We start from the raw sequence: 13,821 nt of genomic DNA on the forward strand, positions 1-13,821 counted from the left end.
AATTTAACATTGCCTAGTATGTTTAATAAATTATATCAATATATAATTACAAGTGTGTAAGTGTCTTCTTGACTGTGCGTATACGAAGAGTTGGAGCCCTGTACACTAAAAGGAGTCTCTTCTGAAGTCCTAAAATAGGTGGACTTTACAATGAGCACAAAGAACATCAAAGTCTACTGTTAGTACTTTTTATTATTCATTTACTTATTTCTGTTCAGCGCTGGCCCTACACAGAGGGTCTAGGACCACCATATAGGGTTCAAAAGGTGGGAGGTGAAACAGAAATTACAAAATGTTTTTAATATTAGATGGAAAGATTAGTATAGACAAGTGCTAGCAGGGGAGATGGAGGGGGCAGGGTTATGTGTTCTGAGTCTCTTTATGGAACATTAATGGATGGTGCAGTGTGGATGTAGAGACATAGGGTGTTCCTGTGGGTAAATGCTTGTTTTTTTGTGTATATTAGTTTCCTCAGGGAAGAATGTGTAGGAGATGCTACCATGCTTCTCTGGTGTTTGGTTGATCGGTTTGTGTATGAGAGGTGAGATGGGGGTTTTTGCTGGTTGAATTTGAAAACCACGCATAGTCTTTTGAAGGTATTCTTTGGAGTAAGTGGAAGTCGATCGAGCTGAGCAAGAGTCAGAGTGATATGTGATGTTTAAGTAGGTGGAGGATGAGCCTGGCTACTGAGTTTTGGATAGCTTACAGGGGGACAAGGGTGCTGCTGGCAGCCCAGTGAGAACTGCATTGCTGTTGTCCTGCTTGGCGAGAACTAGTGTTTGGACTGCTCTGCTGAAGTCATCAGGAGCAAGGATGTGTCTGATCTTACATAGGAAGCTTAGCTTCAGATTGCATTTTTTGGTGACTGCTATGTGCTTTCTGAAAGAAAGGTGGGGGTCAGTGGTGATGCCAAGGAATTTGAACGCTGTGTAGAGGGATATGTGTGGAGTTCCGTGACCTATTTGATACAGGGGTTGAGTTTGGGTTTTTGTCGGGTTCGGGGGGGAAGATGATGAGGTGGCAATCCATTTTGGAAGGGTTGAGATTGAGAAAGTGGCCATTAAGATGGTGATGGTGAATAGACAGCTCTTGAGGTGGGGAGTTGTTAAGGGGATGGGATTTGGAAGTACATTTGTGTCTGTGTATTGGTGGAAATGGGCATTGATTGCTAAGGGTCTGCCCAATGGATTCAAAATATAGGTTGATAAGGAGTGGAGACATTAAGAAGCCTTGCACAACCCCTTCCTTGACCGGGATGAGTCTGATCGAAAAATGGGCATGGAGACAATGTGTCATGTCAGTAAGGAAATAGGTGAACTAGTGGAGGACAGTGTCTGAGAGTATGATCCTGAGGGATAGAATGTTTAGTGACATAGTATGCTTGATTGTGTTGAAGGCTGCAGAGAGGTTGAGGAGTAGTGCGTTGTCCTTTGTGATGTTGTGGATGTCATTGAGAATGTGAAGTGTAGGTTGCTTGTAATGTGTTTTTTGCAGTTGTGCGTTTACAAAGTGTTGCATGATTCTGGTGAGGTACGGTAGGATAGTTCATGAACTTTGTCTAGTTATGAGAACATAGGGCAGCGTACCATAGAAGGGACAGGAGTAGATGACCCGGTGGGGATCAAGGGGGATGATGCCATTTGATACAGCTTGAGGTGGGCATGCATCATCAGGGAAGTTTGCAGGATTGTGCTTTGGTAGTAAAGGTAATAAGGTTGTCCGTTTCAACGAGGTGGAAGGTGTCCCATGTGTTGGAATGTTTGGAAGAGTGGGGTGGGATTGTTGGAGCAGAAGGGGGGGCTTGCTTGATGTGTATTTTAGAGTTGAAGTAGCCCTCAAGGGAGTTGTAAACTGCAGTAGATGGGGGGGGGGGGGTGTGTGCAAGGTGTGGATGGTGGTTTGTAGATGGATTTGACAATGTTGAATAGTGTGTGTACGATTGGTTGCAGATTGACTTCTTGGAGGCAATGGATGACTTTGACATTGTTTGGCTGTTTTGTATTTATTGCGGCAGTGCACGAGTGCCGGGGCATGGGTTCTTTTACCAGGCTCTTTCTAGGCATCTGGCTGTCAGCTTGATAGAGCTTTCATTATTGCTTTCATTATTGCTGTATGGCAATCTTTTGGGGGACATCTCCTAAGGGCAGTCATTGTACCATACCATCCTGTACACATATCTGGGCTGCTTGTTATATTTGTGTGATCATCTGAGCTCAATGTAAAAGGATTTATGCCCAACATGCTTAGTTTAAACACATTTCCAATTTTGTGCATCCTCCAACCTTGTGCTTTTGCCAGGAGTCTGATGTATAAGACGTGCACACTTTCTTCAATGTAAATTCGACTTCCCTCTACTCCATTTATATTTAATATTTATTACTCGGCCTGCGGTAGCGGGCGTGTACTTATGATTATGTTGCTCAACACGTAGGAAGAGCAGTTTTTCGGCAGCTTATAACTTCGCTCCCCCTGGACGAATCCTTACCAAACTTTGCCATAAAAAGTATTTGGCCTGCTCTGAATTTGTTTGGCAATGTTTCATCAAGGTGGGGGCAAAGTTATAGGGGTTACCCAAATTCACAGACCTAATGGAAATAAAATTTGCTCACGTCTACAGCCCAAACTGCTGGACGGTTTTTCACCAAATTTGGTCCCGAAAGCATGCCTTTGTGGATTTGGTGTAAATCCGTCCAGTAGTTTTTAAAAAAAAATGTTGTTTAAACAACCAAAAAAGTAGGTCCAAAAAAATGTGATATCTGGCTCCGCTCCACTGACCCATTTCCCGGTTCAGTCCTTGGACAGTTATCCAATTTTCTGAGAGGGTGCTGTGATGTCTGCAGACATCGGACACACCCACTGATTGGATGGTGAAAAGCGTGAAGTGGGTCAAATTTTTATGAAACGCCCGCCATGTTGGATCGCGGACATTTGCCAGTGTCCACGGACACTGAGCTAGAAACATTAAACACAACCTTGCACTTGTCAAAACTGTCAATCTCTGGGGAGGTGAGGGGTGATGAGGATGGGATGGGATATGCCCATAAGAAGCCAAAGATTTGTGTTTTTCACCCCAAAAGTCAGCGAACAGTCCGGATGTTCGGGGGCAGTCCTGTGAAGTTCGCGGACACTTCAGATGTTCGTGGACATCTCTGCCTATTTCTGCATTGCAGGGTTGGTGAAAAGCAGTTCTTGGATGGCTTGTAACTTTGGCGCCACTCAATGAAACTGCATGAAATGTTTGAATTTCATTCTAGACTTGATTCTGAATGTTTATGGAAAGTGTGGAGCTGTTTTGTCAAAAGGGAACAAATTTAGAGGGAGGTCCCTAAATATTGTAAAGGCTTATACATGTGGTGCCATTTGACGAATGTGCACAAAAGTTTGCAAAACGATTTTAAATCTAGATATAAATGTTTTTGTAAATGGATTTTCTCAAGAGGGGGCTAAATTAGAGGGGTGTCTCAACATTTTAGATTGCTTATAACTTTGTTGCCTTTTGACAACTATGGACACAAGTTTTCAGAAAGATTATAGACCCAACCTTCAATGTTTGTGTAAAGACTGATTGGATTTTGTCAAGTGGAGGCTAAGTTATATGACTAATGTATGTACATAAATTTTGACACTTGAAAAAATAAAACGTGGGCAGATTTCAAGCAAACCTGTGCAAGGAGCGTTGGCAAGGACCTTAAAGCATGGTTTTGCAAATGTGCCGGTGTTTTATTTTTTTGACAAGTGTCATAATGTAGGTACAAAAAATTGTGAAATACTTTTGGTGGCTGAGGTATAGCCTGCGGCCATGGGCAGTGTCCAGATTGTCTGGGTCATGGTATGAGGTTGTGACCGTGAGAGATGGAAAATGGGGTTAAAGTGGCCATGTCCACCTGGAACCAGCTATGTGGTTAAGTTATTCGAAAGTGGGATAGGTTTGAAAGGGAAAAAAATGTGCTTGTGGTAATATGGCCATAAGGTTCTGTCTTCGCCTTCTACAGGCTGCCATGGAAAGGGAAGATGGGCTCTGTACGGAGCCCCACCTTCCCTTCTTACGGTGGCCATCTTGGAAAAGTATTTTTCTTCCTACAGTGGGACGGTAGGAAGAAAAATCTATTAAAGCACCCCGGGTTCCCACTTTGGGAACCAGGGGTGCCTAATGGCCTTTATCCCTCATCGCAGGGTCTGCAATGGAGGATAATGGTCCGGAGCCCTAATTATTTATAACGCGCCAAAGCACACGGGCATCAGGGTGCACACACACACTTCGCTTGGGCCGATAACTTGGGCTGCTGGGCCGTTATCACCCGTACCAGTCCCTGGAACGGGGTATGAACGCCACATTATTCCCATTAGCATAACACAAAATGCTAATGGAAATGTTGGAAACGTATTGAGTCTATGTACTTTATTGAGAACTGTAAAGTAGATGGAGTCTATAGGATTTTTTTTGTTGTATTTTTTTTACCGTGAAAGGTGGTTCCTAAAGGAACCTTTCTTTTGTTGTTTTAAAAAAAGTTTGCAGGAGAGGTTAGAACATAAGGTGAGAAGGGGAATGAGGGAAGTGGCACCAAGCACTAATATGGAGGGGCAGGTGTACACGGGAAGATGTTGCGCGTGTTCTAAGTTTCTCCTGTTTCTCATGCTCCTTGATTAGTTTCAAAAGCACTTTGAAATTGCTTCCCGCTGCAGAGTGGTGTGTTGCAGTATATACAGAGGAATGTTTTTTTCCAAAGTTATGGATCAAAAGCCTCTTGTATTGCTTGCAAGGTAGCTGGTGGGATTTTGTGTCCCACAGAAGTAAGCTGTGTGGTTACAGTATTGGGTGAGGAAGATGATGTGGAGGAAGACGGCCTACTACTTGCTAAGAAAGGAACAACCTTTCTGAGAGCATTGCGGTAGTTGGATTTTGTGTGGTGGTGGATGGAGGTGGTCCCGCAGGAGTAATGTCCAGGTAGTTTTGACGGAGCGCAAAGTTGCACTCAGTGCATTTCACTTTTGTAGCTTTAGCCTTTGGTATATTCCCAACAGTGGTAAAGAACTGACACACCCATGATTCTCTCTGGGTGCTAGAGGTAGGCACTTTCTCTACCTCATCTTCTTGGTCCTCTTCATTGACTTTGGAAATGTGCTTTTTTTGTTGCGTGGGTCCTCCAGCTGGTGGTGCTGCTGGCTCTTTGGGAGGAGGTATGGCAATAGCTGATGCCATTTTTGAGATGAATAGCAGTTTTGCTACTATTCCTCAAAGTATGTGCTTTGTACTAGATTGTTGATGGATAATGAGTAAGAATAGGTGTAGGAGCTGTGCAAGGATACATTTTGAGCTTGAAAGTTCCTAGATGAGTAGAAAATGCAGTTCTGAACTGTCCTCGAAGCAAGGACCTCGAAAACAAATTGCAAATGCGTTCATGGACACTCCATGCCGCGCATAAGCGCATGGTCACGTGGCACAATCCGGAAGGTCCGTGATGACGTCAGACGTTCACAGACGTTGACTGAAGCAAAAAACAGTGGAAAAGGTATAGAAGTGTTAAAAATTATGCTAGAAGGTGGGAAATGGCAGAGTTGTAAGGTGAAACTTTTTGTAAATTGGGACACAAATGTTGCTATATTGGGGGGGAAGTATTATATCAGTAAGTTGTAGGAAAATAGAATGCACTGGTAAAAACCCATGAAATTCTCTGAAAAGACTTTGTTAGAGAGGTTATGGCTAAGTTGCACTGATTAAAAACCTATGAAATTCAATGAAAAAACTTTGTTAAAGGGATCTTATGGTTACAAGTAAAATCAAAAAACCTCAGAAATTCGCCAGTTATGGTATGGTAAGCAACCATAATTCGTGCCACCACTGTACACTGCTAAGACTAACGCCCAGGACATCAAAGATGACATCACAAATGTCATTGATTACATCACATTTCAGTTACAGCACTGCCACTACATGGCAAAGTGTGCCACGGTCCTGTGTTCTCTGTCCCGTAGTCTGTGACTGTTGCTATTATTTTAATGGCACCATCATCTGTCATCCGAAAACTTTAGGCAGTGTTGCTCTAGATCCCAAATCATTTTGAGATACATTGTAAAGATTTATAAACCAGTTCAACACCATGTTAATTTCTATCATCCTCTTAATGGGCACATGAACTCTCGGTAGCCTTCGCATGGAATGTCGGTTAGCTATTTTGTATGTCATTCACATGCTAGAAGTACTTTAGAACTACCACAAAGTTTCAACAGGTCTTTGTACTTGCACACTTTTAGGGAGCGGTGCAAGTGAACAGTTAAAAGGCCAGTGATTGCATTGAAGGTCAATGTGAATAAGCACACTGCAACAGAAACTTCCCCCTTCGGAATCACTAAGGGCAGTTAGTATAATGTCTCTTCTTGAGTGGCCAAGTCAGTCTCTTAAAGAATTCTCCTCTTTGATCCCTGGAAAGTCTGTCTCAAACTATATAATTTTCAAAACTAGCAGCTTACCAAAAACATAAATAAAAACACAATTATACTGAGTAATTACTGTACATTAAGTTTGGGAATTTTGCAAGCTGCTTAAACAAACTGTGCACACATTTTATTTGGCACTGCATAAAGCATTGCTCCTGTCTCTGTTGCACTTAAAAGCTTAATTGTTCCTTAAAATTAGTATTCTATCTTTTTCAGAACCATTTGAAGAAACTGAAGAGAAATGGCTATCTTTGTTAGAAGGTGCCCGATGGCTTGAATATGTCAGGTACGTTGAAGAGCCTGATTAGGAGAATGTGGGACACTGCTTGCCTCAATTGTTGAAAATTCCAGATTGATTTATTTTCTAAAAAAAAACCTGCTGGAAGAAATGGCTACTTTTACTTAAGCAAAAGCCTGCTACGGAAAATAAAAAGCATGGTTATTCAATTGTACAAATCTGTGTGTCTCAGATGATCGGAAATGTATATAGTATTAAGACTAAATAATTAAGCGCCTATTTTACAATCTTGAAGAATATTTAACTCTTCAGAAGGCCAAAACATTGTCAATCTGCTTAACTGAAGATCATAAAGCTGTGTAAAAATGTTTACAATTTCGATTTGAAGCACTATCAAATATTTGTTAGACATTTTTTACCTATAAAATGTTCATCGGATTGAGGCGCGCCAATTTACATTACGTTTGCCCTACTTTCCCTCTCCATCAATCTTAAACTCTCAAACCACCGCCAGCAAGCGGCACATTTTTTAATTGTTGGACATAATATGCTTTCCTGCTGACACCCGCTGTCATGTCTAATATCATTGTGCCAGGCCTCCATATTGGGGGTGGGCTGGCCGCAGTCTATCTTGTTTTCTCAACCAGCAGATGGCTTCTCTGCATATGGGTGCCCATACATTTCCATCAAGAAAGATGGGTGTGACCTAACTCCTCGTCTGGACAGAGTGCTCCAATGTTCCAAGTTGTGGAAATTCAGTATATGTATTAACCTGATACTGGGAATAATTTTTGAATGACCCCCTTCTCTCGAGTTTATCCTGACAAGTTGGTTGTTGGCATCCAAGATCAGAGTTGGTTGATGGCATCCACATCAATCCCACTTCAGTGCCCAACCTTTGAGCTGCCTATAGGCCTTGCACCGACAGAGCGAGCAAATAAACCTGTGTGAATTGAGTATTTTTGGAAAGTTGTTTTTAAACGGACAACAGATATTTCGAAAAAAAGGTGTTTTTTCAGTACAGCTAAAATCCTATTTTGGAAGAGCAGGTAAGGGTTGTGCAGGGGAAATGGTCATTTAGGACACCTCCTGTTGAAGTGCCCAGTCTATGCAGAATTAAAAGAAAGAGTCTGCTTCCATTATTGACAAGACAAAACATCAAAGAAATGCATCTGGCCCAGTTTTATCATCATAGTGGCAGCTCCCTGAGAATCACAAAAGCTAAACATTATCTGGCAGAAGTGTGTAATTGGAGGGACAAGAAAAGTACATTTTTGATTAGTAGAATCCTTACATTATGGCTGGGTGTCTTGTCCTAAGACTTGGACATGGACCTACTCCAAATGAAACAGACGATAGTTTTGCCCACTTAGCAGTTGTAATAGAGCTGTATGTGAGCTTGACCATGGCTAAACAATCACCAGTCACAAGCACCTTCACCTTGTGGTAACGTACCATGTTTTAAAAGGGAACAAACATTCCTGTGTTTCACTTTAAGTACTTGATTTTATTTTTTTACAAATACACTTGCACAATTGGGCCAGTGCCTATGTTGGCTTGTTGTCGTCGCACCATTTTTGCCATCAATAAGGGCAACATATGTTTTCAATTTTGATTCTCAGCACATTATATATACTTTTGGTTTTAGGAAGCAGTTTAGTTTCTGGCTCCAATTGCTCTCATTTATTTTTGAGAAATGCTGCGTGCAGCCTTGCAAAGTCCTTGGAGTGCTGAAAGGAAGATGGTTGGAGGTGCAGAAGGTGAAAGAAGTAGGTTGCACAGTGTAAGAAGAGTATAGTGAATGTTCCTGTTGATTTGTGATCCTTGTCATTCTGAATTGATGGAAAAGCCTTGATGTGAAGATATTGCATTGTAATGCTGCATTTATTAGTACAAATAAAAACTAAAAGCACCCCATTATCAAAGCAAAACCTATCTGCGAAGCCAAACGCATCACTAGAGTAAAAAAAGTACTAAAATACAAATGAAAAACTATATAAAGTACTCCTTTTTCATTAGACAGCCTAACTAGGAAAGAAGCATTAATACAATGCAATTTGTAAAAGACAAAAAATAAATGCTTTCAGATTTAACACCAGCTCATATGTGAGGCAGGACAGCAAGTACTATGCTTACTTGAAGGGCATTGGTGACGACATGACAAATACTCAACTGGTAAATATGAGCGTACTTTGAGTCTGGTTTATAAGTTAAATTGAATAAAAGCTACAGCTGTGATATTTGGGACCACATGTGTTTCGGCATGTTCTGCTGTTCTCTTGGGTCTTCTTCAGGATGATGTTAAAAGCAACAAGTGTACCAAATAAATAATTTTGTAAGTGAATGCTTTGGAACCGCATTTTTGTTTAATCACTTCATGTACATTGTATTTGTTGATGTTCTCTGTGTACGTTTCCTCATAGGATGTAGAGACCTAGCTTTGACCCTGTGATTAAAACTCGGACAAGAACTATGGTCTAAATTACGTAAATTACTTCTGGTGTGTGATCCTTCTAGTTAGACAGCACGTAAATCCTTAAAATTGCAATACAAAAATTGATTGTGCCAATATAAAAATGGTCTCTTACAAAAAGATGTTGAAGCTAAATTGGGAATTTTAGTGGGTAAGAATACTAAAGTATTCTGAAAGTTGATTAACTCAACAAAAAAAAATATGATACAGGATTCTCTTCAACTTAATCCTATATCGGAATCTTCTTGGGTGGTGCACTTTCATACAATGTGTACAACCACTAGAAAAGTTTAAACACTTGCTGAAAAATGCACACTAACCTTTGATACTGAGGATATTGAAGTCTTGATTCGTAGATTCAAGAGTTCTCGTACTCGGCGGCCAGATGGCCTTTCAAATGTAACCCTGAATGGCAAACCCACACTATGGGCTAACTTTCTCTTCAAGATATTTGGGGAAGTGCTTTCTACAGAAACGATTCCACCCTCTTGGAGACTGACCCTCATCATCCCTATTTTCAAGAAGAGCCATCGATCTAATCCTGCTATCATCCTATTGCACTTCTTGACGTCCCCAGCAAACTGCTCTCTTCTATTATAGAGCAAAAATTAAGAGCTTGAGCTTATTAATCAGGAAAGCTTGACAAAAATCAATCTGGTTTTTTCAAAGGGACTTTTTTTGCTGAACCTTTTGAAGAAAGATGCCATTATTAAAAGCCAGCCCATCGATGTTGCTTTTATAAAGTATGCAATGGTGCTCAACAGTATAAACCGTGAGCATTTGTGGAATAAACATTTTGTTTGAGCTTGCCCTTTGGATCTTTTGAATATGATGAGAACACTTTACACCAAAACTATGGTCAGAATAAATCTAAATAAATCAGGCCTCCTAACCTCTGTGATTGAGACAGACCGTGGGTTAAAGCCAGGCTGTGTCTTGTTCTTCTCCCCACTCACCCCCCCCTCCCCAGCCTGGGTTTAACCGTTTCATTTCCACCATTGGAGAGCACATAACAAAGTGTTGTGAGTTTCCTTGTCATCTGGGTTCCACAGAGATTAATTGGTTATTGTATGCTGACAATCTAGCGTTTCTAGCTTTAACACCCATGGTTTTGCAACGCCAGCTAAGTGCTTTGGCAAATTATGCCAAAAAGAATGAATTATAAGTATTAAAAAAACTCAAATCTTTGTGTTGAAATCAGTGAACTAGCACCTATGCCAGTTTAAATGGCATCTTAATGTGGAAATAGAAAGGACTTTGTCCTTTATTTAGTGCTATACCTATTCACTGGTTTGAATAAAGATTATATATACAAGGTTTTGTTCAGACCTCTGTCATTAATTCTAAATATGGGAAATACTCTATGCTCCCTATTTTAGAGTTTTATTGGAAAAAAAGTAATTCATACACTTACAGTTCCTAAAACCATTATTATACTCAAATTGGGATTACGCTCCATGAAAGCTATAGTGACCTGGAAAAGATTAACTCTCTTGCAGAAAATGATGAATGCTCAGGAGAATTCCTTGTGATGGTCATTGAAAACTATAATGATACACAAATCAAATTAAACATTTAATAAATGGTTGAATAAGTGTCAACCTTGGATGTAATCTGAGCATCCCATGAAATGATGACATCTAATCCCACAAAGACGGAAACAAGTTGTGGGTAACCGACTGAATAAATACAATTAGCGAAGCAAGAATTTATAAGCTGTTTACCCAGATTGTATCTCAGGGAAGACCTATTAACTCTGCTGGATTATCTGATTAAGTTCCCAAATGCTGTGTGGTGAAACCAATTTTTTACGGTTGCGCCTGAATCTCTTTCCTACTATGAAAAATCTGGGCGCAAGATCGAAAATAGCAAGACATCTTAAAACATGTCGGTAATATTTCAGAGAAAAATTGCAACTTTATGCCATCTTTTAGAATGTAGTGGTTTGTGTATGGATCGTCTGCATTTATTTGGGACACTTACAAAGGATTTTAGATTGTTAACAATAGAGGAGGCTTGGTTCAAGGATTGGCTGGAGATTATCAGCCACGTGCTTTTAAAGAAACTGTTTCCTTCATTTGAAGGGGACTGTATTTATTGTTTAGTTTCTTTGTGTTTTTTGATAATGTGTATGCTAAGAGATAATTTATGTAATGTAAATCCGATTTTTCTTTTTGTGAAAGGTTCACAAGTTGAACCATTACACATTAAATAAAAAAGATTGTTTTCATTCAACGATTTTACCATTCTAAATCTTTAACATGTCTCAGCATTTTTTAGCCAATGGTAAAGAAAGCGTCTATAGATAGGTTATTTGATTGAACATTGTAACATCACTGTTAAACTGCAATGCAGCAATTGATTACTCAGTTGATATCATCATAGACGCTGTGTCTTATGTCCTCCCGGCCTTTGAGCTGGGAGGATAGTTTAGGAGCAATGCATTTGCCTTGGAAGCAAGACAACACAGAGCAACACAGATTTGAATCCCGGTCCTGTGCTCAGAGACTGGTCTGCGGTACTAAGCACTTTGCAGAAGATTAATTTATGTCGCCAGGTCTGAACGGAAACCAGGTGCTGCAGGACAGCATATTAACACCCTGCTGTTGTGCTGTCTGGAAGCTGAAAATAGCTTCATTGACACAGTACAGGAGCCTCTTCACACTGCCTATCTACTCATGATCGCCCTTTTCTTCTCTACTGCTTCCCAACATACCATTCTATTTATCTGTAGTCAGAACTTTTCACTTTGTTTTCCTCCTCCTGAGCTGCGCTGCCTTTCAACACATTCTTCGCCTTGAACAAAGACAGCCACTTTGTGTAATTTGTATTAGCAGTATATTGGCATTACTGCTTGATGGAGGTCTTGTCTTGAATTTAGAAACCATGAAAGTGGTGCATCATGAACAAAGGATTGCACTTGATCGTTTGGCTTTCTTTTGCTGTTTAGCAAGCTGTCTTGGTTAACTAATATGTTTTAAACTCCTTTTTATTAGGACTTTTCTTAAACATTCTGCGGAGCTGGTGTGTATTATGGAGAATAAACACCTTTCGGTAATTCTACAAGGTAGGTGTGTTTATGGTTAATAAATGTTAATACATTGTTATGTTTTTGGGGTCTTTAAAGTATTGCTTTGGTAACATATACTTGAAAAGTGTTTCTTTATGGTATATACTTGTGTTAATACTTTCTAAATGTATTGTAATGTAATAAGCTAGCTAGTAAGACATGGTGAAAATGACCAAGTTCTCCTTTTAACATGGAAATGTATAGTGCTCTCACTGATGCAACCTTTTCTGTTTATTTTCTGCCACAGCCCAATCTTTTGGGGTCTTGGCTGTACCGAGGCAGAAATTCAAACCCACCCTCTTCCGCCTCCTTTTCCCTGGATAAGCAGGTTGCATTTCTGGATACTAATACAAAAAATATTCATTCACGTTCTATTGGGCATACATTGATACATTCCTAGCTGGCTGCAATCATAAAATGTGGTGAGCCGGCGCCCCCATGGTGGACTGCTAATTTGGGTGGATGTAGAACTAAACTGGAAGATAGATCACCATACTTGCCCGTTCAGTAGACCTACAATTCCTGGTTGTAAGGACCCAGTTGGGGCAGGAAACTTCCATTTTTTATGTGTATAATAGGCCCAATACCCTGGTTGTTCGCCAGGAACTGTGTGAACTGGCTACACTAAATGGAGGTCAGGGGGGTGGACCCAAAATCCATAGCAGGCAATTTTAACATGGAGTTGGAACCACCTGTGGACCCGGAAGGTATATGGGATGACCAAGACGAGGCATGGGATATCCTGCTTGTAAGAGCTTCACAACCTAAAAAAACCCACAGACTTGCCATCAATACATTTCAGGTATTATTCGGGATGGACACAAGAGCCTGCAACGGGCGTTTCACTAATGATCACCCTGCAAACATGACATATGTAGGGCCAATGGGCTCCACGATAATTTATTATATATTTGTCTCAGTCGATGTATGGTATAAAACAAGTATTTTCGAGGTTCTGGAAAAATTTGAAAGTGATCATAGACCTTTAGTATTAATCCTTGAACATGAGTGCCCCATTCTACCATCAACAGATAAGGATGCACGAAACCAGGCCATTTCAGTCACTGGTCATGGCCGTAGTGCCGTTAAATTGGCAAAACTGAATCAGGGCGACTTCAGACCACGGCTTTATGATAATAATATCCCTCGCCTCGAGAAGATCTGCCTAAATGATGTGGAAGCTCCCAAGGTGATGGGAACCTTTGGGAAAGTGGCCACGGGAATTTCCCCTTTTGTAACAAGTACCAGCAGGCAAATAAAACGAAAAGCCTTATCCAGGGTCGAATGTATGACCAGGACTATGAAACAGCAAAACAAGAGATAGTAAGAGCCCTTGTAAAGGGTTATGTAATGGATAAAGCCATACTCCGAGGAAAAAAAGGTCTGAATATAAATCAATGGTTAAGTCTAAAAAGGATCTTTACTGTAGGAACAAATGGAAGTTTCTGGCCCCTGCATTCGACTCAAGGGATTATGTTACATTCTGGAAGCTGGTGTTGGGTGCTGAGGTGAGAGGAAGTGTAGAGATCCAGTGTAGTATAACTGCAGAGAAGTGACTGGACCATTTCTCTGTTATATGGGGGACAGAGGGAGGATGAACCTCTA

The 13,821-nt window shown here is 40.6% G+C and overlaps 1 protein-coding gene across 1 annotated transcript in view; it reads left to right on the forward strand.

The window, feature by feature from the left end:
* Window positions 1-13,821, forward strand: part of MTMR10 (myotubularin related protein 10) — a 431,932-nt gene that overhangs the window by 303,746 nt on the left and 114,365 nt on the right. Inside the window, exons 11-12 of the mRNA XM_069624915.1 lie at window positions 6,652-6,721; window positions 12,143-12,213. Of these exons, the coding sequence (XP_069481016.1) occupies window positions 6,652-6,721; window positions 12,143-12,213 (141 nt within the window). The remainder of the gene's footprint in view (window positions 1-6,651; window positions 6,722-12,142; window positions 12,214-13,821) is intronic.

Source organism: Ambystoma mexicanum, chromosome 11 (assembly GCF_040938575.1).
Source record: "Ambystoma mexicanum isolate Mex_15411 chromosome 11, UKY_AmexF1_1, whole genome shotgun sequence".
Taxonomy (NCBI): domain Eukaryota; kingdom Metazoa; phylum Chordata; class Amphibia; order Caudata; family Ambystomatidae; genus Ambystoma; species Ambystoma mexicanum.